General features: G+C 41.3%; 1 protein-coding gene across 11 annotated transcripts; it reads right to left on the bottom strand.

The window, feature by feature from the left end:
- Positions 1-2,132: 2,132 nt before the first annotated feature.
- On the bottom strand, positions 2,133-27,332 carry LOC119276545 (myosin-17-like). Of its 11 annotated transcripts, none has more exons than XM_037557631.1 (53): positions 27,154-27,332; positions 25,924-26,052; positions 25,296-25,439; positions 25,056-25,201; positions 24,793-24,949; positions 24,611-24,669; positions 22,864-23,023; positions 22,633-22,782; positions 22,412-22,548; positions 22,166-22,312; positions 21,985-22,086; positions 21,810-21,867; positions 21,628-21,729; positions 21,172-21,209; positions 20,402-20,528; positions 20,152-20,322; positions 19,465-19,596; positions 19,256-19,365; positions 19,101-19,164; positions 15,484-15,661; positions 15,182-15,387; positions 14,954-15,073; positions 14,764-14,862; positions 14,445-14,633; positions 14,099-14,238; positions 12,914-13,081; positions 12,547-12,714; positions 12,239-12,406; positions 11,894-12,061; positions 9,240-9,407; positions 8,994-9,161; positions 8,188-8,355; positions 7,868-8,035; positions 7,535-7,702; positions 7,251-7,418; positions 6,909-7,076; positions 6,640-6,807; positions 6,361-6,528; positions 6,014-6,181; positions 5,662-5,871; positions 5,433-5,553; positions 5,261-5,353; positions 5,103-5,183; positions 4,822-5,007; positions 4,103-4,447; positions 3,881-4,012; positions 3,726-3,796; positions 3,553-3,652; positions 3,429-3,485; positions 3,282-3,338; positions 3,088-3,168; positions 2,724-2,806; positions 2,133-2,630 (listed from the first exon to the last, which is right to left on the bottom strand). In XM_037557631.1, exons 1-53 carry the CDS (start codon positions 27,154-27,156, stop codon positions 2,507-2,509), a joined length of 7,161 nt encoding a protein of 2,386 aa, XP_037413528.1. In that variant the 5' UTR covers positions 27,157-27,332; the 3' UTR covers positions 2,133-2,506. The 11 variants fall into 11 exon arrangements, with proteins under 11 accessions (XP_037413528.1, XP_037413526.1, XP_037413527.1 ...); XM_037557629.1 differs by having other exon boundaries at positions 4,822-5,016; positions 27,154-27,331; XM_037557630.1 differs by having other exon boundaries at positions 4,822-5,016; positions 19,101-19,161; positions 27,154-27,331.

The following is a 27,332-nucleotide window of genomic DNA, read 5'->3' as shown; positions in this document are numbered from 1 at the left end:
GGCGCCGACAAACTGATGGCATAGGTCTGCCCAGGAGGATATGGAGTTGTCCGGCAAGTGCATGAGCCAGGATCTGACATTGGGCTTGAGCACCAGCGGGAAGTAGTTGGCCAGGATCTTGTCGTCCCGCCCCCCGGCAGCTTGCACCGCGATGGTGTAGATGCTGAGGAACTCCGACGGATGCGACTTGCCGTCATACTTCTCTGGTACGTCTGGCCTGAAATTCTTCGTGCTGGGCCACTGGACTTGCCGCAGCTCATGAGTGAACGCAGGGCAACCTACCGCGTATGGCAAGTCGCCTGGTTCCCCTGGTGCATGCATGTTGACAGAGGGCCCATCGCGCTGGTCCGATTGACGCCGCGCTTCTCTTCGGCGCTCGATGCGAGTACGAGCGTCTTCTTGCTGTCGTTCGTGAAGAACTTGGCGCTGATCGCGACGAGCTCGTGGATCCGATGATGCGGTGGAGTCGCTGTCGAGGTGGATCCGGCGAGTCGGCGATCTTGGCCTTCGGGGTGGAGAGTGCATGGTGGTTGCACCCCCACCGGTTTCGTCGCCATCGGCTCGTGCCTGGCAGTCCTGCCGCGGCAGTGATGTATTCGGCTGCCGCGGAGTGTCGCCGTTGGCGAAGCCGATGAGACTCTGAATGGTGGCCCTCCATTGATCGATCTTGTCTGCCGTTGGAGGGTAATCCAGGAGCAGTTGAGCTCGCGCCAAAGCTTCTGCTGGAGTGGTGGGCGGCAGTGGCGAACGGTGCGAGGAGCGGGATATGCTCAGGCTTCTAACTATGTTAGAAGGAGCAGTATCCCGTCCAGGCGACCGTGTCTCGCTCGTGCCAGCATGTTGGCGTGCATGCTGGTCTTGAGCACCCCGAGATCCACCAGCTCGATCTTGGTCCAACAAACGTATGGCACTGCGAATACCATGACGCTGTCGGTCCTGCGCCTCCTGAGATGGGTGCGGCGCATGTACGGACGCCGAAGTCTGCGCAGCCTTGTCCTTGGACCTGGCAGCACCGTGAGCTCCCTCGTCGATGCCCGTTCTTCCGCCGGCGTCTACCCCACCACTCGTTTGCTCCGGTGGTGGTGGGATCGACGTGGACGAAACAGCTGCCGCCGAAGCCTTCTTCTTCGGTGGCATGTCGATGAAGAAGATGAAGATCTAGCTCGTGTGAACGCCGGATCAGGTTCACACAACCTCGACGCCCCCTACCTGGCGCGCCAAAGATGTCGGGGAAACTGATCCACGAACACCTATGGGACCGGCGGACCGAGCCCCTTTCGGTTCGGCGGGGGGCGGAGATCGCACGAAGAGCGGATCGAGGCGAAGCACACAAGCAGTTTACCCAACTTCGGAGCTCTTCAGAGAGATAACATTCCTACTGCTGCATGTCTGGGTGTATTGAGTTCTTGCTCGTTAGCGCTGAGTGCTACAGTACACACTAGCTGCTAACGAGACCGAGCGTGAGTGTTTTTCTGCCTTCCAACCCCCCTCTACGTTGCGCATGGGCCTCCTTTTATATGCTAAAGGGGTCTCCGACAGGTGGCAACGTAGACAAGGGTAAAAATGAAAAAGGAATTGCGGTTGGTACAACTACCTGTACAGTGTATCATACCTAACCCTGACGGCAGGGGACAAAGGCATTAAATGCCCGTCTACGTCGCTCAAATAGTGCAAAAAGGGACCGTCGGGGACGCCACCGCTTGCCACGATGGCAATCTTGTCAGCGTCGCTTGCCACCGCGCACCGCTGGCCGCACAGCCTCTTGCCACGCGCGCCTGGAAAGGTCCCAGGGCGACACGTTGGTGGATGTGCTGGAACGCGGGTACAGAGTGGTAGTTTGCCGCGGTCGTTGTCTTGTCACGTCCGGAAGCTTGTCGCTTACCAGGCCTCGCCGAGACGCGTGGCGCGTCGCAGCAAGTTCCTTGAGATGCCTTGGTTGACCTTCCCGACAAGCTCCTCTTGCCGAGGCCTTGTCTCCTTGGCTTGAATACTTTGTTCTTGAATGGCTCCAAAGAAACCACGGAGGACCTTGGCGGTCACCCGGCAAGCCTTACCGCGGGGTGCTGCGACTGCCCGTGCATGAGTTCGGGATACTAGGGTACCCCTACTTTAGTACACCGACAGAAGGCACGAACAAACCAACCACAATGCCATTGTTCTATACCAGCAGAACAATGATGTTCATTTTCTGTAACAATTTACAACACGTACAGCTTCACTAATTACAGCAAAACTTTGTATTACTAAGCTTATACAGGGACTTTTGCCCTTGTCCCCTTGCTATACAAGCCCAACATAATTGAAAATAAAACATGGCATGAAAAACTGGACACAAATTTACAATCAACGAACCAATCAATCGAAATCAGATACCTAAGCTCTCCTAGGAACTACTCCTCAATGGCTTGCTATCTGGTATAAAAAGAATCACACATACTGTACAACCTACAAACAGGAACTCCTGATTTATCCACAGCTGCCGAAGGCTCCACGGTGAGAAAAATAACTATTCCCCTCTTTGCAATAAAAACGCAAAGCCTGGGTTTTCACGGACAAATGGTAGCAAGTCATCATCAGCCATCTCAATGATTGGCATTGTCTTTGTAATATCATCGAGTGAAAAAGGTATACTGCATTTGAGGAATGAAACGGTGAAACCATGAGCCATAAACATTAGAAGGCTTTAAGCTGAAAGATGCTATTTTTTGTCAAATGTATCAAACCTAGAATCATCATCTAGCAGTATAGAGAAAGTTGTGACAGTATTTGCTTCCTCACGCGCTGCAGCTTTCAAGCTTGATGCGAACTATAAATAGAGAAACAGAAATCACGTATCATTTAACAGTTCATTTGTAAATGAGAAACAAATCAATATTGTAGTAAAGACCAAATTTTGTATTTTTTTAAGTGGAAGTGGATGAGGGTTGCCACATAAGGACATCCTAGGAGGTCATGATATTACTCTCGCCCCAAGTGCGCTCAAGTTCAGAGTCACATGATTAACTTCAGAGTTCTGGTTAGATTTGGGGTTTAAGTGATGGTATGATCGCATCCGACCAAATAGTATATGAGGGTACATCATCTCACCTCTGCTGAAATAGTGTTTGAACCATTGACGTCATCCAAGTACATACCAACTATGCGCTCTAGCTGCTGTATGCTGAGGGCCTGAAAGAATTTCATACAAATATTAGAAGTACAACTTATAGGGGTAAGGACTAGCAGTGGAAGAATCTTCCTTTCTTATTAAGAAAAGAATGTCAGTCAAATCAAATACTTACTTGGCACACATCAGCACGTATCTCTCTTAGTGTTCTCATTGGCTTAAGAGAAATCACCTGGCAGAAGTGAAAAATAGGAATAAAATGTATTTGTGAATAAAATACTATTGGGGAATTAATATTCAGTAAGTTAAAAAGAACGCGCACCAAGAAATCAACAGCCTGTCTGATATGCTTCAATGCCTCCCAGGCCGAACCTGCAAACTGCATCAAATACAACAGATAAGCCAATAGCTTTGGAAAATCCATTTGTAAACAGGGAAGTGAATACCTCTCGAGTAGCATTATCAGACCAGTGTTTTAGCTCAGCTAGTCCAGCTTTGACATATTCCCCGTTGCTAAATGAACAGCACTCACGCCGCAAAAGTAGCCTGTTTCCAAGGGGAAGATCTTAAGAGAAGCTTATACATATGTGAATACATGAGGCTAGGACAAAGTGTTAACCTGTTAAATAGCTGAACATCAATCAGTGAAAATATCTGTACGAACAATTTATGCACCAAAATTGATGGGACCTGCAAATTCAACCAGATAAGACAAAATGCATTCAGACAATTTTATGAACGGATACCATGGGTCCATGATCATTTTACACCTACATGGTTCGCCTTTAATACATCCAAATAGTTGGCGAGGACTTTCACGATGCTTAACCAATGTGCTAATTGGTTCTGTTGTCCCAAGCCATTTGTATTGCTTTTTGCCAGATTTGAGTGAGAAGTTCGTGGATCCTGAAGAGATTCAACATTTAACCATCTTTAAATAGAAAAGGATGAAGCTTCTTTAACTTTCTTCCAGAAAATGAGAGCATGTAACAGCACCTGGATGCACAATTCAAGTAAAGGGTTTAGTTCCTTCTTCACGCTGTCACTTATCATACCGTAAACCTTCTCAATTAGATCCACAAGCTGCTGTTTAAAGAGCAAAGCTGGATATTTTGCTTCAACTTGGGGTAATCCGGTAGCTCCAACAACTGATTGCCCGCCGAGATAAGCAAGCCCAGCATTTGAAGTTTGACTTGTATGAAATGTCCTCTCAGACGAAAATCTTCGCCTTTGCGGGGTTGAGAGTGTGGTCCTAGTAGTTTTGAATGATCGTTGAAGGAGAACTGTTAATGCAGATAAGTTGGACAACCAATATGCCAATGTTCTCACATCATGTTCAGCCTTCAAGAGAGGGAAAGCCGACATCAGGACAAGTAGCCAAACTCTACACCAATTGCATTAAGTGTAGTTTTGCAACCAATTTGAAAAGTTGTTACTGTAGTTAATTTCCATATTTTCATGTTTTATCAATTATTCAAGGCACTCTGAGAGAACATGGATCCTAATCTTGCCAAATATTATTTTATGTACATGTTAGATGTTGCACAATAGAAAATTGGATAAATGAGATTAATTCCAATTCTGCTGCAATAGGGCATTCAATAAATGACATTCTCTCCTAGTTTGTTGCAACAAGCAGAAGTTGTACTCCATGTCATCGATGCTGCATTTAAATGAAGAAAGATGTTATTCGAATCCAAAGAAGTGTGAGGAACCTCTATTGCAGAGTTTATAGCATGCAGAATTCTGTCAAATACACCAGTCTTCATGGCTTCAAATGATCTCCAGTGAAGAAGACACTGGTATATAAGAAGAGTGGCAACAGGCTTGCTCCCAGAAAATCCGAGATATTGTGGAATGCAAGTAAGTAACCACTGCTGGTCATCTTGGGGCTGCTGGGGCTGCAGAGACTTCCAAAAAGCAACAAATGATCATCTCAAAAGTAGGTTGACAGTTCAACTGAACACGAAGAACCAGCATCAAATTTGTAGAATACCTGATGTTTCTGATTAAGCACTCTTTGCAGCTTTTCTCCGTGTTCAAAGTCTTTTTGATTACTCGAGTTGGGAGCATTGCCCTATATTATTGTTTAGACATTCAATTAAATGCAATTTTGTAGAAATTATATGCAGATACATAGTTGCTATAACTCACTACTGGGGGTGTTGCTTCTGACATGCCAGCTGATGGCCTCAGCTCAGCCTGCCTTAGTTCACCGTTCAAAACATGCCCATTCTCTGGGCTTCTCTGCAAAATATACTAACAATATCAGTTTGATGATCGAATAATCATCATATATGTGTCAGGCCCACTAAAGGTACATTACATGAATCCTTGTGATCTTTGAACGTGAGGGTGGAGATTTGGCAGTAGAAGGTGGAGTAGCAGTTGCTTGCTGACGGAGAACATGATTCTCAGCCTCTAAGTTGGCTGCTTTTCCTTCAATTCTGTTTATGGAAAGATCGCAAAGAATTGTTTGATTGAGGTACAAAATAGGAAGCAGAACCTGACCACTATTCTTGAAAACATGAAACAGAAAAAAAATGCATATGCACCTTTGTAGGGACTCCTGAAGGTGAGTTATAACTTTGCCTGACTCCTCAATTTTTTTAACCAAATCATTATTCCTGTTAAGGAGGTCTTCATTTCTCTTCAATAAATCCTCATTTCTTTCCTGAGCTTCAGTAAGAGCTCTCTTGGCAACATCACTGTCTTGTTTTTCCATCACAAACGAAGACAATCTTGATATTGCATCTACTTGAATCCTGATTTCAGGAAAAGAAGTAGACTTGTAAAGGATAACACCAATGACTTTTTATGAACATACAATACTAGTAATCATGTAATGATGTTATTCTAGTTTGAAACTCAGTGGCAGCGCACTGCATACAGAATAAATATACTAACTTTTGCACTGTGTCTTGAAGTAAGTGGATCCGGTACTCATTATCACTAATTTTTCTGAGTAATTCCTCATTTCTTTCTTGAGCTTCAGTAAGAGATTTTCTGATTGAGTCATTCTCTTGCCGTGCAGCTTCTAACGAAACATCTTTTGCTGCTATATCTTCTTCAAGCCTGTTTTATTGGTAAACATAAAACTATGTCATAAATCTGAGAAGTGGAAATATTTAACAGTATACAAAATCAAATTTCGGACATCGTAAGATTGAGGTGGCTGAAAGAGTGTATAGATATGTGGGTGGCTAAGTGTAGAATAATAAAATCATACAAGAAGCATTAGTGAAGACACATACTTAATTATGGTATTCTGAAGATGTTCAATTTTTTCGTTAGTATCTTCAATTTTCATTAGTAACTCTCCATTTCTCTCTCCAGCTTCAGCAAGTTCTTTCTTCATTGCATCCTTCTCTTGTCTCTCAGATAGTAACAAAGCATCCTTTGTTGTTGAACTTTCTCCAAGCCTAATTATGTTGAAGAAATGAATATCAAGCATTAACATCTCATAACAAAAACAGAAAATAAGTATGCACTAAACATACAGCTATACATTGAAGGCTAAGAAGATGAAGTACCTTTCTATGCTATCTTGAAGAAGATCAATTTTCCTGTCAACATCCACAAATTTCTTTAGTAACTCTTCACTTCTTTCTTGGCTCTCAATTTGCGCCTTCGTTGTTGCATCATTTTGTTCTCTTTCTCTCAACAGCAAATTCTCCTTTGTAGCTGTATTTTCTTCAAGCCTGTGTTTGTACATAAAAAAAAGGTTGATATACCTAGTATTTTTAGAGGGAGGACATGGGCATTATGATAAAAATTAGTGCCCTAAGGAACTATCATGTACCTCTGTATAGTAAATTGAAGCTGAAGAATATTTTTATCATCATCATGAATTTTCTTGAGCAATTCTTCATTTCTTTCCTGAGCTTCAACTAGAGTTTTCCGAGTTGCCTCATGTGCTTGCTTTTCTGTTAGAAGCAAGAAATCTTTGGCAGTGACATCTTCTTCAAGCCTATCAATGTGAAGAGGGAAAACAATTTGACAAAGAGAAGTTGGTGCATGATTGCAACTCTAATCAAAAAAAGATAGGATGGTACAACCAGCACATGTAGTGACCCACCCAACCCCTGCCACCAAAACTCGCGTGAACACACACCGCAACATTGAAAGAAGTACAGAATCTGACCTTTCTATTGTAGTCTGAAGGCTGTCAGATTTTCTATGTGCATCTTCAATATTCTTTATTAATTCAGCAATTTTCAACTGTTCTTCTGCAAGCAGTTTTGAGGTTGAAGCATTTTGTTCTCTTTCAGTTAGCAACAAAGTCTCCTTTGTGCTGACATTTTCTTCAAGTCTATGTGTGTAATGATCGAACGCATCGTTGTGTTATGCAATCAAAGATAAATATAATGTTAGTGCTCTGGGGTCAGAAGAGAAGCCTGATTTAATCCTATACAAGAAATGGCAGACCTCTTTATCATATCATCACGCTCTGCTAGACTTGCATGGTTATCTTGCGCTTCATTTAGTAATTCATCGATCCTTAGGCGAGCATCAGATAGTTCGCTCCTTAATTTGCTGTTTTCATGTCTTTCTATTGCCAATTGAGAATCCATGACCGATGTACTTTCTTCAAGTCTACGTCCAAAGAAGAGAAAAATTACACTAAGAACTACCTAATATAACGCGAGAGATAGTCATGTACAGTGATGGGAGACAATTCTAGAAGTGGTCAAGTAGAATTGACAAACCAACAAATGTTGGTTTCAATCTTACATATACTTAAAAGCAAAGAGATTAAACCTTTTCACCGAAACTTCAAGCAGACCGATTTTGTTATCCGAGTCCTCTATTTTGTTCGTTAACTGTTGATTTGTCTCCTGAGCTTCAAATAGCTCAGTTATGGTGTCATCGTAACTTTGCTTTGTTTTAAGAAGCAAAGACTCTCTTGTCATTGCATCTTTTTCAAGTCTATATTTATTGAAATGAAGGAAATAAGTGTTAGTTCACAATACTGAAATCAAAGGAGTCAGAATTCTATTGTAGCAGTTAGTGCAGATCATCAAACTTAGCTGCTACTTATGCTAACCTACCAATAAAGTTAGCAAAAAAAAAAAACAGACCTTTCCACATTCTCTAGAAGATGACCAATGTTTTTATCAGCTTCTTCAACTTTCCTAAGCAACTCCTGATTTACTTCTTGAGCTTCTGAGAACACTTTCTTGGTTTGATCGTGTGCGTGCTTTTCTTCTAAATAAAGAGCATCCGTTGTTGTTGCACCCTCTTCTAACCTATGTTCAGGTTTAAATTATAACAGGTGCGATCCATAAAATCGATGAGGGAGAATCTATCTTATCAAAGCAGATGCCAAATTACTTAGAATCTACTACATTGTGCCTCAAGCTGCAAATAACCCCCACATATTGCCTTTAAGAAACACATCCTACAGGACATGCAGCACAACTTAAATGAAAGATCATGATGCTTAACAATATTGTGACCTTGGCTTTCTTTTTTTCTAAGTTCAGTTTATCTCTCAACCAGCTCCCAGAACAAGTGAACCATGGCATGTACTTTTATGTTTACTCTAATGTTGGAAAGAACTGTCACTATTTCCTTCCATTCCTAGAGCTGTGGGCAGTAATGGGATGATAGCCAGCAAAAAGCATCTATAAAATTTAGGTACAATCTCTCAGAAGACTAATTATCACACTCACAGGAAGGAAGTTTATGAGAAGAGATAAGCACTAGTGAAATTGTAAGTGGATGGTTGTGAAATACTCAAGTGAAATGGAATACTGCCAGAGTACCGCTTTAAAAGCCTATGCAGCATGACGTTTGCATATGGAGGTAAATGAATGGATGATGTGCAAGTGATTTTCCAGTAGTAAAGTTTACACAAAGAAGTTCACTTCATGAAAAAACAAACCTTTTCATAGTTTTTTTAAGTAGATCAATATTTATATTAGCAGAAGAAATTTCCTCCAGCAAACCATCAATCCTCGCTTCTGCCTCTGCTAGTGCTTTAGATTTCGCATCTTTCTCCTGATGCTCTGTTAGTAAAACTGCCTCTCTTGCAGACGCACTTTGTTCAAGTCTACGTTCATGGATATAAAACAGTAAGAAACAGGTTCACTCAGAGGTTTCATGGATGCTTGCTTTGGAGTAAACAGACCTTTGTATACTATCTTGAAGCTGATGCATACTGCTGTTAGCACATTCAAGTTCTTTAACTAGTTCCTCGATTCGATCCAGAGCTTCAGTTAGTGTCTTTTTGGTCACCTCTTTTTCTTGCTTTTCAGCTACCAATAAAGCATCTCTTGCAGTAGATTCTTCATCAAGTCTAGGTGTATGAAAAAAAAAAACTGAACTCTCCTATATTGAAAGGCTAATAGAGCTCAGAGTAAGACGAGAATTGGTAATGCAAGCCAGAATCAGACGAGCTTAAAATAACTCTTGACAGAAAGAAACTAACCTGCACACCTTATCGTCACTCGTCAGGCACTCATAAATTCTTATTTTCCTTGGTCAATCATCATTTTAGTGCTAGCCAGCTAGTTCATTTAACAGCTTCTTAGTTTTTCTACCTTCCAGTTGCAAAAAACTTTTTGATACTGGATGCTACTATTAAGTTCTATGCGCCAACCAGTAGAAACAAAAGTACGAACTGATGGGGAAGATTGGGCAATCCACATATACTTCAACACATCCTCGCACGTGTGGCTCGAGAAGGCCATACATGAAGAGAAAGAGGGCAAGCATTTTTGTTTTATTTTTATTGTGAAAGCCAAGATTCGAATCCAAGATCTCTTTTTCATGCACCAACCAGTAGAACCAAAAGTCCAAACTGATGGAGAAGGTTGGGCAATCCACATATACTTCAACAGCTACGAGGTGCTCTTCCATGGCACTGTCGAGTATGATTCCTGGAAGCAAAACTGGAAGATGCAGGCACCTGGCAAGGTCAAGTTCTCCATCATAGCCGCTGTCCAAGCCAAGCATCTTACTTTTTGGACCATGCTGCTGGCAACACCTCATAGCCGACCAAGAGGGCATGGTTATATGGAGTTGGTCCCTGGACTTGGAAGTACTTGGTGAAATCTGTGTAAGGGCTTTCTTCGTCAGTCACGCCATTTTCCCATGCCACAAAATCCTGCGAAGGCTCATGCACCCCTGAGGTGTCGCCTCTTCCTCTGGCTCGCTTTGCAACACCGGTGCTGGAAACTGACAGGCTTGAGCGCCATGGCCTCCCTAGCCGCAAAAACTGCTCCTTGTGTTCCCAGGAACCAGAGTTGGCGCAGCACCTCTTCATTCAATGTCCATGGCCCAGCCATCTATGGGATCTTATCCTCTGTTGAGCAGGACATGTCATTGCCATCCCCTCTGTGACAAACTCCCTGGAAGAATGGCAGCCGACCATGCAGAAGAGCACCCCCTAAGCACAAAAGGAAGGATTTTGACTTAATGGTCCCCTAAATGTTTGATCCATTTGGTGTGACCGTAACAAGGTCCATTTGGTGTGACCAAGGTATTTCAAGGGGAGAGCAAGGACATTATGATAGTAAAGAACGACATCAGGGACGAAGCAGAGTGGTGGCAAGAGGCTTTTAATTAATGGTTGCACAAACTGGAGTGGGTGTTGGTTGTCTTCTGTTGTGTGTGCTGCTTGATCTTTGGTCGTGTTTTGATCTTTGATCCCCGCACTAGCTGCCCAACTCTCATAACTATTTTCTTCTCCTAGTAATGAAAAAATGTGCAAAAAATTGTCCGCATGTTATTTAAAAAACAGAGTAATGCACACATTTTCCGCAGAGAGACTTCGGCAGGGCCAATGCTAAATTCTCAATCAAGGCAGGGGCTAAGACGTCACAGCTGCTTCTGCCTATCGACCTTTCTTATATTTTATGGTTCGTCAATTGGCTGTAGCCTGTTCTCAGATTTGTACACAACCTTTTTGTTCTATGATGCAAACGAGGTGCAATGTTTATTGCAGTTTCTCGACGAAAAAAAAAACTTGGCTACTTGCATGATGCCCTTGTGCGTCAGGATTCAGGTCATGCTTTGAGTGAATACTAGTTAGTGAGGATGACCCCTTCATGCCTTCATTCATGAGGATGCACTTTTTGATAACCGGCGGTTAAAGAGAGCAGTTTGTTGGTATTTATCCTCTCAATATCATATATGATGAAGAAAGCGCTTCTCTGATTGTACAAACCATCTTTCTCCAATAGGAATGGCCCACTTTCACGGTTTCACCACATTTCATTTTTTTTTTGTTAATGATATATCTAAGACCACAGCTTATACTTGATCAAGTGTACAGGAAGATTGAGAAAGCAAGAACAGGACTCCTGCTCGAAACATTGGTGCTGTTGCTCAAATATATGTTAGCAGTTAAGCATGACCAATGACAAGTACTTACCGATATGCTAGGTCCATCACACTTAGTACTTTGTATAATCGTCTAGTCGAGCATGTAACATGTACAGTATCTTAGACATGTCAGGAACTTCCAACTTCTTTAGATATTCTTCATTTGTTTCTCCTTTCTTTTACACCATGTTTACATAAATTCTTTATGTATTGCATGTTTTTCCTGACACTAGTCAGCAAAATGTTGTTATTTTTATTCTAGAAAAAATGTTGTCAAACTCGGAAGAAGGATTCACTCTAGTTAAAACAAAAGACTGACTCTTGCTGATAGGAGGAAATAGTGCACATCGGTTATCCCTGCCAATGCATGCTAACCAGATGTGTTGTCTCGCAGAAGAATGGGAACAATCTTGACAAATATGATTATGAGTAATAAATTTAAGGTAAGAAAGGAACCTCTGTAAAGAATCTTGAAGCAGACTGTTTCTCTTATCAGCACCTTCAAGGTTCCTCTGTAGCTCTACAATTTCTACCTGGGCATCTGCTAGTTGTTTCATGATCACATCATTTTGCTGCCTTTCATCTTTCAAGGAAATCTCCACTGCCGCTACATTTTCCTCGAGTCTAAATCAACATGGAACAAATAATCAGCTGTGACAATGGTGCGATAATAGACACAGTTCTCCAACAACAAGATCAAAGAGTGTAAAGTTAGTAGCTCAGATTTGGATGCTAGAAAACGAATCAGAAATGAAATGCCCTCAGGTTTAGAAATAAGGCGGTAAATATCAAGCAACACACCTTTGGGTGGTGTCTTGATAATGAACAATATTTTTTCCAGCATCTTCAAGTTTCTTGAGTAATTCCTCATTTTTACCCTGAACTTCATTGAGTAATTTCTTAGTTGCTTCACTTTCTTGTCTTTCTGTAGTTGATAGAGCATCATTCTCGGTTAATCTTTCTTCAAGCCTATATACATGGAAAGAAGAAATGACTATTATTTGAATATCCCGGTCAAAAACTATTATTTGAATATGTTGACAAATTCATAATATTATGATTGATAAGGATTCCTATGTAGAGTAGGTTGTAAAGGGGAACCAAAGAACCTTTGTACAGTAGTCTCAAGCAGAGTAGACTTTTCATCAGCGTCCCCAACTTCTCTCAGAAGTTCCTCAATTTTACCTTGTGCTTCAGCTAGTTCTACCACACTTGCCTCATGTTGTTGCTTCTCAATTGTCAGTGAAGACTGCAGATCTGCCATGCTATATTCGAATCTGCATTCCACAACAGGGTGCAAGCTATCAGATCACACCGTATAGAAGGATGAAAACATGTTCAGTAACTGCCCGTGCACCCACCAAAAGAATGGTTTAAGAATAACTATGAACTCATAGGTACAAACTAAAGAGTATCAATGTGATGATGGCTGATTACGCGATAGAATCACTGCTCAAAGGTACATTTGGGACAAACCTTTCAACATTTTCCTGGAGCAGAGTGATTTGTTTCTCAGCCTCTTCAATTTTGATCGCAAAAGCTTGATCTCGTAGGTGAGATTCAGCTAGTGCGGTACTAGCTTCTTCCTTTTGCTGCTTCTCTGTTAGCAAAAGGGCCTCTCCTTCTCTTACAGTCTCTTCTAGTCTGTGTTCATACAGAAAACAAAATGCGGCATTTTCAGAGTAATCCCTTGAAAATTAGGAGACTAGATTCTAATACAAGCAGCATCCAGCAAAGTTAGGGCCCATTCGTAGTCTAAAAAAAGTCAGGTGCCCGTCCCATTAACTACTGGAAGGGTGGGGGCAAGAGAAATAATGTATTTTTCAGTTTACATAAATATACATCAAACTGCAAAAAGGCAACCGAGTTCTCAAAATGTAATTTACAGAATGCCCCTGCAGACTGCAATTGCAGACACTTTCTGGATATGTTACCGTTGAGACAAAACCCAGAAACTATGCTGCTCCCGGAACTGGAGCACCATGTGCCGTGAATTTATATCAACACTTCAATGTGGCACCATGTGGCGGCAGTTTTCGAGTGATGGGAGATACACTGGATCAAGGATCAAAGATCGGAGAATTTGATGTTCTTTAACAAAAAAAGAACACCTTTCGCAAAAAAAAAACAAAAAAAAAACACAGGTTTACCCTATACAGCATAAGAAACACAGAATGTGTACCATCTTATGTGTGCACAATCATGTCTCTGTTGCTTGCAAGCATTAGTGTGTACAGTTATGCATGAGGCTCTTCTAAGTAGTTTTCGAGTACAGCTTCCCTTAAACAACAATTAGTAGAGGCCATGTCGAAGAAAAATGATGAGGGACGCATGCCTCTAATAAAATTTAGTCAATGTTGGTATCAATACACATTTTCTGGTAGCAATACCGATTTTGGAGTTGGTATCTCCCTGGAAGTGACTGGTGGATGTACATTAGTACATAGTATGAAACCTTACAGAATAGCCACTATGCTTAGAAATTTAGATGCAAGTTCAAGAAACTCCATAAGATCTTTAGGTATGACTCACTAGACTATGACCTTCTTTACAGGCCGTGTTTTAATAATATTTCAACCAGCTCTGTGTAGAAGAAAACCTTCTGTGCAATCAACAAGATATAGTATTGAGAAACTCGGGCAATTAAAAACAACAGCAAACCTCTTCACGGTATCATTAAGCTGCTTGATCATTTCATCTGCATCCTGGACTTTCCTATTTAGTTCTTCATTTCTTTCCTGGGAATTCGCGTGTGCTTTCTTTGTTACATCATTTTCCTCTCGCTCTGCTACTAGTAGCACCTGAAACAGTAGCATGTGTCTATTATCACAATATTTCGCACTACGCGCAAGAATGTTAATTATTTGGATCTTTTTAACTAGAGCAGATACTGTAATATATATTGATAAATGCAAGTCACTATATGAAGCTATAACACCACCCCCTTGCTCCAGTCCTTTGTACTGCAGTTCAACTGTACTTCCATAGTTAAGGTTGAAGAGCATACCTTCAGGCCCTCAATTTCAGAAGTCAATGAACTGATCTTTTCTCTTTCTTGAGCTAGAGCTTCTTCGACAGCTTTTTTAGCTGATTCGTTTTCCTTCATTGCGGCAGCTTCTTCCACTCGCTGTTCCATGTCATGAAGAGCAGACTGCAGTTTAGAAATTTCTGTTGCTTTGGACTTCTCCAGATCAGTCTGCAAATTGTATACACAAGTACAACAATTAGTTGGTATTTCAATACATCAATAAAACTGCAGATTTACCATATACTCAGTAATTTCAGTATGACCAATATTCAGCAATTATTCAAGACCAAGTATTAACCCTTAGTTTCTTTTCCAAGCTCAAGCGGCTCATTAGCTCTTCCACACGCTCCTCCAGTTTCTCCTTTGCCACCTTTAGAGCTTGAGTATCTCTTGCAGCCTAAAAGTTTGTTCCCAAATAAGCTTTACAAAAAAGCAACAACCAAAAAAACTACCAGAAAAAGCACACCACAACAGGTGATATCAAGTACCATTTTGAGCTGCCGCAGTTCCCTTCTGGCAACCCTTCCTCTCCAAGCACATTGGTAGGTCAATGCTGCTCTCTTTAACTTCATATAACTTAAGTTATCTCTGTGGCGACGCCAACGGGACTGCAATGTTGTAGTGATGGTCCAAATACAAGTGAACAAGAAACCCATAAAAATGGCAGGAGCCAAAATTCGTCTGCAGCAGAATAAGGAAAGGAGCACTGCACCTACCTGGATATGGATAGAAGCTTTGTTCTGATTTCTAGAATTGAATTCATTGCGAGCTGCCATGGTCCTTAACCCTGTCTGCAATGTAATGGCTGACAGGCATAGCTGAGAATAAGTTCTCCGTGCAAAATAACGGCGTATATTTTTCTGTATTTTCAGCGCTGCTGCTTGTTGTCTCAAGAATCCATGCAGTTTACAAGCCAATCTTGCTGCAATAAGCAAAGGAAGTCTTAACATATGCATATGGCTCCATCAATACTATGAACATAATGTCCAATTCAGATGTCATATGGAAATGAATTTACCTCTGACAAAGGATTGCAAACAAACAGATGCATTGCGCAGTATTAGGAACTGCTCACGAGCAACATGAGTACGTAACTGACTCTGAACACCTCTTGCTGCAGTATTTCGCACCTCTGTTCTTCTAGCATCCAATTCAGCCATTTGGCCAGCTCTAAGGAATACCTTAGTTCTTCCTATCTGTTGATCAGAAAATATGCTGCAAATGTTAAAGGACTGAGTGAACAAACCTTTTTTTTTTGCGGGGGAGTGAACAAACTCTTGCATAAAAATATTTCCCAGATACTAAACAAAATCAGTCCAAAAGAATAAGTACATTATTAACCAGTTGCAAGCAAGGAGTTAGTTCAGAATCTCCATTGTATGCTGCAGAATACTTGTGAAACTATCTAAAAGGTAAAAGGAATCTAAAACAAATGCAACATAGAACTCATACATGCCTGGTAATGAGCCAATTTCTAAACCTTAACTCATACTAGCCTAATAATTTACACAAATAAATAGCGGTCCCCAACCAAAATATATTTAGCTCAGTTATAACCCAACCTATAATTCAACTCAGCCATGTCAGGTCTAGCCCTGACTAAGTGATTAGCCCACACAATTTCAAGTGAACTCAGCACCTTACTTTGTATGCATTTCTGACAGTTTTTTTTCCTGGGCGGAAAATTGAAATTAAATTAATATATGAGTTGTATATATGTATACAGATGTGAAGAAAGAAGGAAAAGGTCTCTCTTGAAGAGAAAGGAAGAAGGAAAAGGTCTCTCTTGAAGAGAAAGGACCAAGTGCCAAGACTAGGGTTTAAATTGTCAAAGATTTTAGCATTTCTTTGCTTCCAAATGGCCCAAGCAGCGACGGTACTGAAGGCCTCCATGAAGAAAGGCTTGCCAAAGTCCGCCCTGGTCATGGTGATCCTGTTCTCCATTCTAAGATCGCTATCATGGTGCAGGTTGATTGATGTCCAACACTCCTTGCTGAAACAGCAGTTCCAGAAAAGGTGATCTCTGGTCTCGAGCTGGTCATCATTACAGAGAATGCAGTTGACTCCATCATTGACCTGGAAATTTCGATTTGCAGCATGTCTTTAGTGTTGAAGCGGTCATTTAGCAGAAGCCAAACAAACGCCTTAAGCATGGAGGAGCATTTAGAGTTCCAGATCCTGTTTGAGAAAATAGGGACCAGAATATGATTGAAGGATAGCTTATAAATTTTTGAGGCAGAGAAGGAAGCCCCCCCTCCCCCCTGCACACACACACACACCTGTAGCTCCAAAAGTTAACACCAATGTTATTTATGTGGAACTGAAGGATCATCTGTCTGGATTCATGAAGTTCATCAAAAGCTTGTGGGGACAGAGGCAGATGGAGGAGATAGAGAGGATCCGGCACACATGTTCAAAGCATCACCAACTGAGGCTAGGCTATTAATAGCAAAGTGCAATCTGGGAGATTTATTTCTCATACGATCAATTGGGTTTTTGAGGGGAACATAGTCTCTGATTTTTGGCCTAGAGAGGACAAGGGGGAGCCCGAGATAGGTGAAACGGAAAGAGGCGGCCTTGCAGCCAAATAAACTGGCTAAGTGACTTGTTTTGTTCTCCAGAACATTGATGGAGAGGATGCAGAATTTGTGATAGTTAACATGGAGCCCTGTATATTGGGCAAAGGTTTTGAGGAGGCGCTCAAGGCAAAGCAATTGACGAGGGAAGGCTTGAATGATCATGGTCTGCCATCTGCGGCGTTCTCTTTATGGGCTTAAGCAAGCTCCTCGTGCCTGGTTTGAGCGCTTCTCCTCCGTTGTCACAGATGCTGGTTTCAAAGCCAGCGGTCACGACCCTGCTCTCTTTATTCACACCTCCCCTCGTGGTCGGACGCTTCTTCTTCTATATGTCGATGATATGATCATCACCGGCGATTACTCTCCGTTCATTGATTTTGTGAAGAAGCGTCTTAGTGACAAGTTCTTGATGTCAGATCTGGGTCCACTTAGATATTTCCTTGGTCTTGAGGTGTCTTCTACGCCCGAGGGCACTCTTCTCTCCCAAGAGAAGTATACTCAGGAGCTTCTTGCCCGTGCTTGTATTTCTGATCAGCGCACCGTGGACACTCCCATGGAGCTTGGAGTTCACCTTCGGCCCACTGATGGCGAGCCTCTTAAGGACCCCAGCCGATATCGTCACCTTGTTGGGAGCCTTGTCTACCTTGGCATCACACGTCCTGACATCTCTCATGCTGTCCACATTTTGAGCCAGTTTGTTTCTGCTCCTACTCAGCTTCACTACTCCCACCTGCTTCGGGTTCTGCGCTATCTTCGTGGAACCTCCTCTCGCTGCCTATTCTTTCCTTGTTCGAGTTCCTTGAAGCTTCAGGCATATTCTGACGCCACGTGGGCTAGTGATCATGATGATCGTCGATCCCTTTCAGCCTACTGTGTTTTTCTTGGTTCATCTTTGATTGCCTGGAAGACTAAGAAACAGACAGCGGTTTCCCGTTCGAGTGCTGAGGCTGAGTTGAGGGCTATGGCAGCACTGACAGCTGAAGTCACTTGGTTGCGGTGGCTTCTTGATGATTTTGGGGTCTCTACTACTGCACCGACTCCTCTTTCTTCGGACAGCACCGGCGCGATCAGCATTGCTCGTGATCCTGTGAATCATGAGCTCACAAAACACATTGGTGTGGATGCTTCTTACACGCAATCGCAGGTGCAAGACCAGATTGTGACTCTCCAGTTCGTGCCCTCCGAGCTCCAACTTGCAGATTTCTTCACGAAGGCACAACTCGAGCTCAACACAGCTTTTTTCTTTCCAAACTCAGTGTTGTAGACCCACCCTGAGTTTGAGGGGGGTGTCAAGTGTTATAGTGCTGTGTATAGGGCTGTGTAGTTTCTCCCAGTGGCGGAGACAGGGGGGACCAGCAGGGGCCCTGGCCACCCCCTAACGCCATTCATTTAAGCCTAATATGCATGTCAAGAGGTGATAAATTGCTGCTAAAATGATGAATTTTGATGCACCGGACCTCCCAAACCAGGCTTAACTATGCTTGGCCTCCCTCATTGACTTTTCCTGGCTCCGCCACTGGTTTCTCTTTCTCCCTTATATAGGGGTCTATTTGCATATGTACCTTGTACTTATCTGGCCTGTTTGGCCCATAGCAATACAAGGGTTCAGTTTGTAACAGTTTAGTAGGCCTGAATGATCATGAGGGTATCGTTGGCATATTGAACAATTGGGAAGTCCCCATCATTAGTAGAGGTAGGAAGCTAGAGGAGATTGCGCCGATGGACTCTTGATGGATTGAAGATCAGCAGCCAGGCCGAAGAGGAGAGGCGACATGAGATCTCCTTGTCTAAGCCCTCTGTGGCAGTAGAATTTTTTTCCCAGGAACTCCGTTAAGGAGCACAGCTGACGATGTACTGGAGCGAAGAATAGAGTTGATCCAGGCAATCCAACAAGCATCGAAACCATTGTGCCTGGGCATTGACAGAATAGTGCAATGTTCTGATAATTTATGCTGTACTTATACGGGAAACCAATTTGTTGAACCACTAATCGGAAAAAAATTGTTGAACCTAAAGTACAAAGTTGTTGCTTGGTTTAGAACATAAAAAACCTGCTCACCTGATAGCCCTCCAGTCCGATTTTGTCCAAAACCTTTTGGCAAGTCGTCTTTTCATCATTTCTACTAGAAAAGAAAACATGTAATTGTTAAGAAGACAGGCTAGAGATAAAGAAAGATAAAAAAGAAAATGTAATCCATGATTAAAAAGACTCACTTCTCTTTTAGAATTTCAGGAGCAAGAATGCGAAAACGATGTAAAAAATCATGAAACAGTTTTCTTGTAGGATATCCAGCGCAGCTGATTCTAATTGCTTCTAGAACACCCTAAGATGGTGAAAAAATATTATCAGGGGACACAATGGCACTGAATTTCTCAAATTTTGAAAAAAAAAGAAAGGGGAGAAGCATGAAATATCTTATTACCGAGCATCTAAGTTGCTGTAGAACGTTGGTGTTCTCAAAAATAGCAGGCTTAAGAACACTATTTGGTTTTACACATCTAATGTAGTGAGGTTCTGTAGAGCTTAAAGTCTCCATGAGTTCATGAAGTTGCATCTGAAAATTACATTGAAAAATTAGATACACAATGTCATCACAAGAAAACTTCCACAAAGAAATTTGAGAAGTAAATATCACCACAGGTCCCTATTATTTACTATACATTTCAACTGAATGCCTATTCTTCTAATTTGTAAAGTGGGGCCCTTAAGTTCATTTGTGGGTTCAACTAGGCCCTCCCTGTTAAAAATCCTTCTGTTATGAATTAGCAGGCATGGAGGGCCACGTTAGCAATGTACTGTTGGTGTGGTACACCAACCCCAGTCTAGTACCATGTGGCAGCAAGGTTCTCCCTTACTGTTTTTCCTAAAAATACCTAGCAACAAGATCAAGGAGGCACCAAGTCAATAATTAAATGACAAATGATCATGCATAAGTGAGATACTATGACCATTAATCTCTTTGAAAGCATTTTCTTAGGTATAGAAAGTGGAAATTTTGAAATAAATTCACAATAGGCTTTTTTTTTGCACGGAGACCCCTGGACCCGTATTGCACAACAAATGATGATAGATGATATTACACAAGCCTTTAACTATAGCAGAATGTGACCTTGAAGCGAGTAGCAATTGAGGATGACTTTGATGATTTTGTGTTCTCTTCTGGTGCTGGTGGGAATAAAACTGATACAAAAGAGCACCTGGAAGCATTAAGTAATTCCTGGTGTTCTGCTACCACATAATCTTTGTTTTTGTCCAGGAAATGATCAGATTGATATATCACCTGCAGATGAATTAAAAAAATGGATGTACTTGAATAAATGCGTGAATAAAGGAAGTGCTATGATGTAAAAAAAACTTACATCTCCAGCATAATGTTGGATTGTAAATGCAGTACGAGAAAGTTTCGGTTTAGCAAATCTTTTGTGATTCTTGAACTTTTCATACAGCTTCTGAGACAATGTCTCGTGTGTCGACTTTGGAAACATGCTGGAGGATATATAGGACACGGAAGAGAAAGAATCTTGTCAGAAACATGTGAACAAAATCATTTGGTGCAAAAATGCATGTCCTTGGCTAAGACAAGAAAAATGAATTAGCAAGTGTTTCTTGGATGTTGACATGACGCGTTCAGTCTGGCAAACTATGAAGAATAATCTGGGCATGCATATCCTCAGCCAAAACAAGAAAAATGAATGAACAACCATTGCTTGGATGTTAGGATCAGGTAATCAATCCGGCAGACTATGGAGAATAATTTGGGCATGCATGTCATAAATTTGCTACCAAAATAATTAATCAGAACTTTCGGTTCTCTCCAACAGGCAGGCATAAGGCAGCAAGCAACACACACTGATGTATAAAAGGACTGACCCAGTGCATAGAAGCTCCCACACAAGGTGGGGTCTGGGGAGGGATTATAGGAACCTAGTCTTACCCCTGCGAAGTGCAATGCAGAAAGGCTGGTTCGAACCCAGGACCTCTTGGCACAAGTGGGGAGGACTTCACCACTGCACCAGGCCTGCCCTCTTAGCAACACACACTGACATATATGTTTATTTATTTATTTGAACACGCACATCCTAGTAAAACTGCAACATGTAGTGCCAACAAATGAGGCATTAAAACTTACCAAGCTTCATCAAGAAGTGCAATAATGCCACCTGGTTTCTGGACACAAAAAGGTGGTAATTAAATGTGCGAACATAAAAAAAGTAAGCAGATATTGCTAAGAATGTACAACAAATACACAAATATATTGATAATTTCCATCATCTATATAGGACATTGTAGCTGATATTGTACTGCATCAAACACTGAACGGAGCTGAGCGCAAGATCACATAGACTAATGTGTTATCCTTGAGCTTAATTTGTTGTGTTTCAGCTCTACTGATCAAAGGAAGCTAAGATCAGCATGACACTCCTTTACAAATCACAGAAACTTGAGGTTTGCCATATAAATATAGAAAATTGCACAATATTTATAACTATGAACTAAATACAAATAGTCTTAGGTACAAGAGGGGGGAGAAATAAAAGGAAATTACAAAAGCGAGTCAATGCATGTAACAGCGACCAACCCGTACCTTCTCAATCAAATCAAGAACATCTTGGTTGTCAACAAACTCTATGTAACTCCAGTTAATCTGCTCCCTTGTGTACTCCTCCTGCTCCATTTTGAATACATTCTGCCGAAACAAACACCGCTGGTTGCTTGGCACAGGAAAGAGGAGAAGAAAATTCTAACAAAGATGAGTTTTGCATATACCTGGTTAAAATGTTGCTGGAGTTTTTCGTTCGTGAAGTTGATGCATAATTGTTCAAAACTGAATAGTAGTTGCAGACCAAAGGAATATTTAGCAACACCATATAAGTTATAAGGTACTCCTTACTATGTATTAGCTTCAAATTTCTTTTTCTGGAACAACTTAGTGCTTACTCACCTATTAGTCTTAAAACTTTCAAAGCCATATATATCAAGTACCCCAATCAATTTGTCTGAGTTTGGATCTTGCCCAATTGATGCATTTATTCTATTTACAAGCCTGCAATAGTACAATTGTATATAGTTAGAAAAGATAGGCACATAATTATAGTACATAATATGTGATCAAGTTTTTTTACCAGTCAAATAGTCGAGAGTATATTTGTTTTGCAAAGCCATCCCTGCTAACAGTAGCAGAATTAGGACCAACTGTAGTAGTAATAACTCCTTCTGGCGTATTTATTTCCCTCTTTATCAAGGCATTCTCCAATTTCTCACAGTCACACCTGCAAGGAGCATTCCAATGTATCATAGATTACAAATATTAATTATGAAAGATAGTAATAAAATTATAGAGAATTGGTGAACCAAAACCAACAGCCTACATCAAGAGCTCTCCTGCTGTATTAAGATGGAATCTTGCTTTGGCATCCTTTATTACAGATGAATCTGCCTCTGTCCCTTTCGCAAAACTAATATTACCAAGATGAAGCACAGCAGCAACAACCCGGAATATAGCTTCCTGTAAAGAAACATCCCGTTGAAAAACAAATGTGATATCCACAGCTGACGAGCAAATCCTTGCTGAAAAGGGCTGAGTTTGAACCTGTTCTTCCTCAGTGATGCCAACCATATCCATAGCATTTCTTGTCGCAAGATACTCTTCAGCATCATTGATTCCATCAACTCTGATGCAAGATGACTGGTTGAGGTAGTGAAATGAAGATGGGTCCCCCAGCTTATATTTTTTAATATCCTGGACCAAATTAGACATAAAAAGGTATAATAGCTTGAAAAGTATAAGTAGCAAACTGACACCAGTAACATTTTTTTTTACCTCTGACGGTGCTGAACAAAGGAAATAAAAGCAATGGTAGTTTCTCTCTGGACTACTAGTTTGGCAGACCCGAGATCTCTCGAGCAAGTAAGTTCTAATAGCAGCACCAGATATCTTCCCGCTCTTGTCGAATTGGAGCTCCACAAACTTGCCAAATCGACTTCATCATGTCGAGAAAAAGTTAAAGAGGTATGTAAGTCACATAGAGCAACAATCAGAACATAAACCGATAAATAGTGTACTCCCCCCGTTCACTACTATAAAATGTTCTAGCTTTTTTTTATGAATCGGATGTATATAGACGTGTTTTAGTGTGTTTGTTCACTCATTTCAATCCGTATGTAGTCCATATTGAAATATCCAAAACATCTTATAATAGTGAACGAAGGGAGTATATGATACTGTGTACTGCCCATCTAGATGAGATGAATGTTGAGAATGAAACAAAAAAAAGAACTATTTGGCTTTGACCTCCCATACAGAGTCTGATTGTTTATTTTATATTCAATACTCAAATAGTTAATAATCTGGAGGGACCCATAACCAGTTATATCACACAAATTAGGAGGAATTTTATATTTCACCAGAGTTGTGGTAAGGTATACTGTGCCACGAATCGAAAAGAGAGGTCTTGCTCATTTTCTCTGTTTTCTTTACCAATAAAAGACGACTAGAAGCCACATGCTCTTTTGTCAGTTATGACAATAATTGTGATGGTTACCTCAAAAAAAACTGTGATGGGCTTTCTGAGTGAAACCAAGCAGAAACCACAGATCTTTCAAACTTCCATATCTTGGTCTCAGAATCAATATCACAATGTTTTGATTATGGTAAGAGATGAATTGTAGGGAGAGCCCTAATGAAACTATCACATTGCCATACTTTTTGGTTGAAACACAACCATCCTTCAATATTCACAATGCAATCTTGAATGGGTGGATCTGGAAAAGTAGAGGCATGCTATGCTGCTTACAAAAAATTATTAGTGAATGAAGTTCAGCGGTTCCTATGCAATGCTAATGTGGTGGTGGAGTGAATGTATGTATCTTTTCTTTGTGTCCCAGTTTAGTCTGAGCTAACGGGTACTTAATTTGGATAAGTTCAGATGCATCTATTAGAATATTTTATATGGTTAACTTACCAAAATCAAAGCTGGAGATAAAAATAGTTTATTCAAAGGTGTACACTCCAAATCCCCCCACCCCCTCTTAAGACAAAAAACACATTTAGAATAACACGTGTAGAGTTGCCCAACAACTAGCTGAAGCTTTGACTAGGTGGATTAGCATATCAAGGAAAAAAGGGAATGGTTCATCTTATAATTTATAATTTGTCCTACCATACTACATTCTAATTTTGTTTGCAGCTTTTAACCATGAGTAACAATAACATGCTTGGTTTTGGTTGCCTTCAATACTATGTTGGATTGGGCTGTTTAGCACTTTGAGCTGTGCCTTGGGTCCTCTGGAACCTTGTAAATTTCTATTTATCAATATATTTCAGTAGGGTCTTCCCTGCTGTTGTAACAAAAGGTTTCATTTCCTTCAACTAAAAAGCTTCCATATGTTTGTCCGTACTTTTGGTTACCCAGTAAACTCTGCTACTGTATGATACTTTTGGTTATGACTTGTATAACACATACGATACTACTAGTAACATACGATACTACTACTGGCTTGGTGTTACTTTGACGACACCAATGAAACACAATAAATATCTTCTGATTTCCATAGTATGATATCCATACCTTGAATTATTGTTCCGAACAGTTTTCGCATTCCCAAAAGCTTCAAGGACTGGGTTAGACTGTATGCAAAGCATAAATGATGATAGAATTAATACAGCTGAAATCATTGCATTGAATATCTTTGAACAAACACAGAGCTTGCTGTCAGCGAGAAGCATTACAACTTATGAAATCTAACTTACTTCCAAAACCTGTTGTTCAACCGTCCTTCCTCCTGTTCCAGACCGACCACCCAAAAATGCGAGATATCTCATCAACAATTTTGTAGTCTCAGTCTTTCCAGCGCCACTTTCACCACTGACCAAAATGGAATTACTCTTTCCTTCATTCATCATTTGCCTGTTTCCTTATTCAAATGAATGCAAAATGGTTCCATCAATATAGACCTACAGGGGCAAAGCTCACTGTAGGAGAGTCGTAGCATAATAGTAGTATAAGCATTCACCTGTAAGAGACATCAGCTATTGCAAATACATGAGGATCTAAATCTCCAAGATTTGCACCTTTGTATTTTTCCATAGTCTGGACGTCAACGAGATTAGGCAACCTTTGGAATGGATTTATGGCAATCAGAATGTTCCCCGTATAGGTCTGAAACTCAGGATAATAGCATTAGAAAGAAAAAGAAAATAAGGCACTTACTATAATGATTGTGGACTTGACATCGCAAGATATGATCACTCACATATATTATATTTTTTGCATATCTGACAGCCAAATTATCCAGAACACCGGGCTCATGCAAGTATGATAACCTTGTCATGTCATCGACTCCATCAGGTGGTGCTTCTGTGTCTTTAGGATGTATATCTGATACATTTGCAGTAATCTGGTTGCACAAACAACAGTATAACCATGTAGTTTTCATGACAGAAAACTAACTTTCGTACTAGAAGAATATCACATGCAGTTCTCCTTCATGGTTTGGAAAAAAAAACGGGGAAAGAACCCCCAAAGTACAACAAATTACACAACTCGAGAGAGCCAATCACTGCACCCCATAAAACTCCTCTAACACTAGAAAAACACAGACCCGAAAGGAAGCGACGTTAGTAGATGCGACTGAACGAGAACCTATCTCATCCTTGGTCTGGTTGAAGAAAACATCTATCTGCGTGAAAAACTCTCAAACACACGACCGTTTCTCTGCCTCCAAATAGCTCAAACAACCAGCACACTCTTGCTTAATGAAACATTCAAAGATTGACAGTCAATGACACAAAGAGTAAATTGAAGTTCAAAATGCACTCTTTGTCCGAGGTCCATCTAAGTCCAAAAGTAACAGGGATGCAACAGAAATCATGGACACATACCGTATTTCCCTTGGTTGTGCGAACATGAGCATTTTGACCATCAATTTTGAAGACCTCCCCATCAATCCAAGCTAAATCTTTGTCTGCCACCCATACATGAGAGCCTATAACAATGTTTAACACGGGAGCCTGCACACGTGACAAGTGACAAGTTTAACATGTCAAATAGATCAAAATTGCATGATAATGGATCATACATCTGCACTGAAATTCGGCATTCCAGTAGATGCCAAACCGATAATGTGCATATATTGATAATATCCCAGGAAAAATGAGCAAAAGAATAATAACACCTATATATCAGATATGAATGACTCATGAAACCAAGATGCGAGATGCGTAAAGCAAACCTAAGAATAAGATGTATGATGAAGAAATATCTATGAGTTTCAATGAATTCTCATGGTGATATTGCATTGTTATAAACCATTTATCAAACTGAAAATTGTTTATGGAAGAAGCCTCGAGAATTTAGGTCTGGTTGGTTCCACAGAAACCAGTGCAGTTGACATCTACCTAAACAAGTAGAGCAGAGTAATGTACCATCATATGGAAGAGGGTATTGGCATTTAGTTTGATTATAAGATTTGAGTAAATTTGGGCTTTGTCTGCCAGGGCATAAGCATATAAAACTATCCAAAGTCGCACAGAAGAGAAGTAGAAACATCAATACAAGCATGAGAGCCTTTTAATATACAATAAACTAGCATGTTCACCCGGTTTAACATTATAAATGTGAAGCTAGTTGATGCAATCTGTGTCTCTGTCCTGAAACTATACCCCTTGGTGGGCACAATTCAGCTAAACCTCTAAAAGGCACTCAACTCCATTTCATTATCATCATTTAGCAAACAGGTTGGACTGAGTTGTAGGCAAGCAAAAGATGCTAAATGCTTAGCTAGAGCAGATTCATGCTAAATGCCTCACTCGTGACACCCGCAGAACAAGTACGTCCCGCTACTGTCGGCAGGTGCAGGGATTCAGCTCACTCAGCATGTGTAGGGATAAATTTTCACTCGATGAATGAAATCCTCCAAAATTCGGCAGAATGCCGGCTAAAATCCACTTGGTTTCCCAGACACGAGCTCGAAAACCACACAGAATTCTCCCCCAAACCCAGACAAAAAAAATATACCGCGGCGGAAGTAGACAAAAGCGCACCCCGACGCATTCAATTGAATCTCAGAAGAGAACAAAAGAAAAACGGCAAGCGTGACAAGTCAGACGCACCATGTATCATCTGGGGCAGTCGCGGCAGCCGTAGGAAGAGAATCGGGACGCGGCAGGAGGTGTTGCGGGCAGGCACGATCGGACGGGAGGAGACGCGGCTCGGCGGCGGTGGCGGCGCCGACGGGCGATCTCCTCCCCTCGGCCCGGTCGCCGATGGCCTCGCGGCGGCGCGATCCGGC

The sequence above is a fragment of the Triticum dicoccoides genome, chromosome 3B (genome assembly GCF_002162155.2).
Source record: "Triticum dicoccoides isolate Atlit2015 ecotype Zavitan chromosome 3B, WEW_v2.0, whole genome shotgun sequence".
Lineage (NCBI taxonomy): Eukaryota > Viridiplantae > Streptophyta > Magnoliopsida > Poales > Poaceae > Triticum > Triticum dicoccoides.
Note: the sequence above shows the minus strand (reverse complement) of the source record. Positions and strands in the feature narration are given on the sequence as shown.

Bases quoted from the DNA above. Each gene is read 5' to 3' on its own strand.
- LOC119276545 (XM_037557629.1), bottom strand. The intron at 13,082-14,098 runs GTTTGCTGTTGT...GTATGAACACAG, and splicing joins CTTAATGATACCGTGAAGAG to ACTAGAAGAGACTGTAAGAG. The intron at 4,448-4,821 runs GTTCCTCACACT...CCTCTCTTGAAG, and splicing joins CTATAAACTCTGCAATAGAG to GCTGAACATGATGTGAGAAC.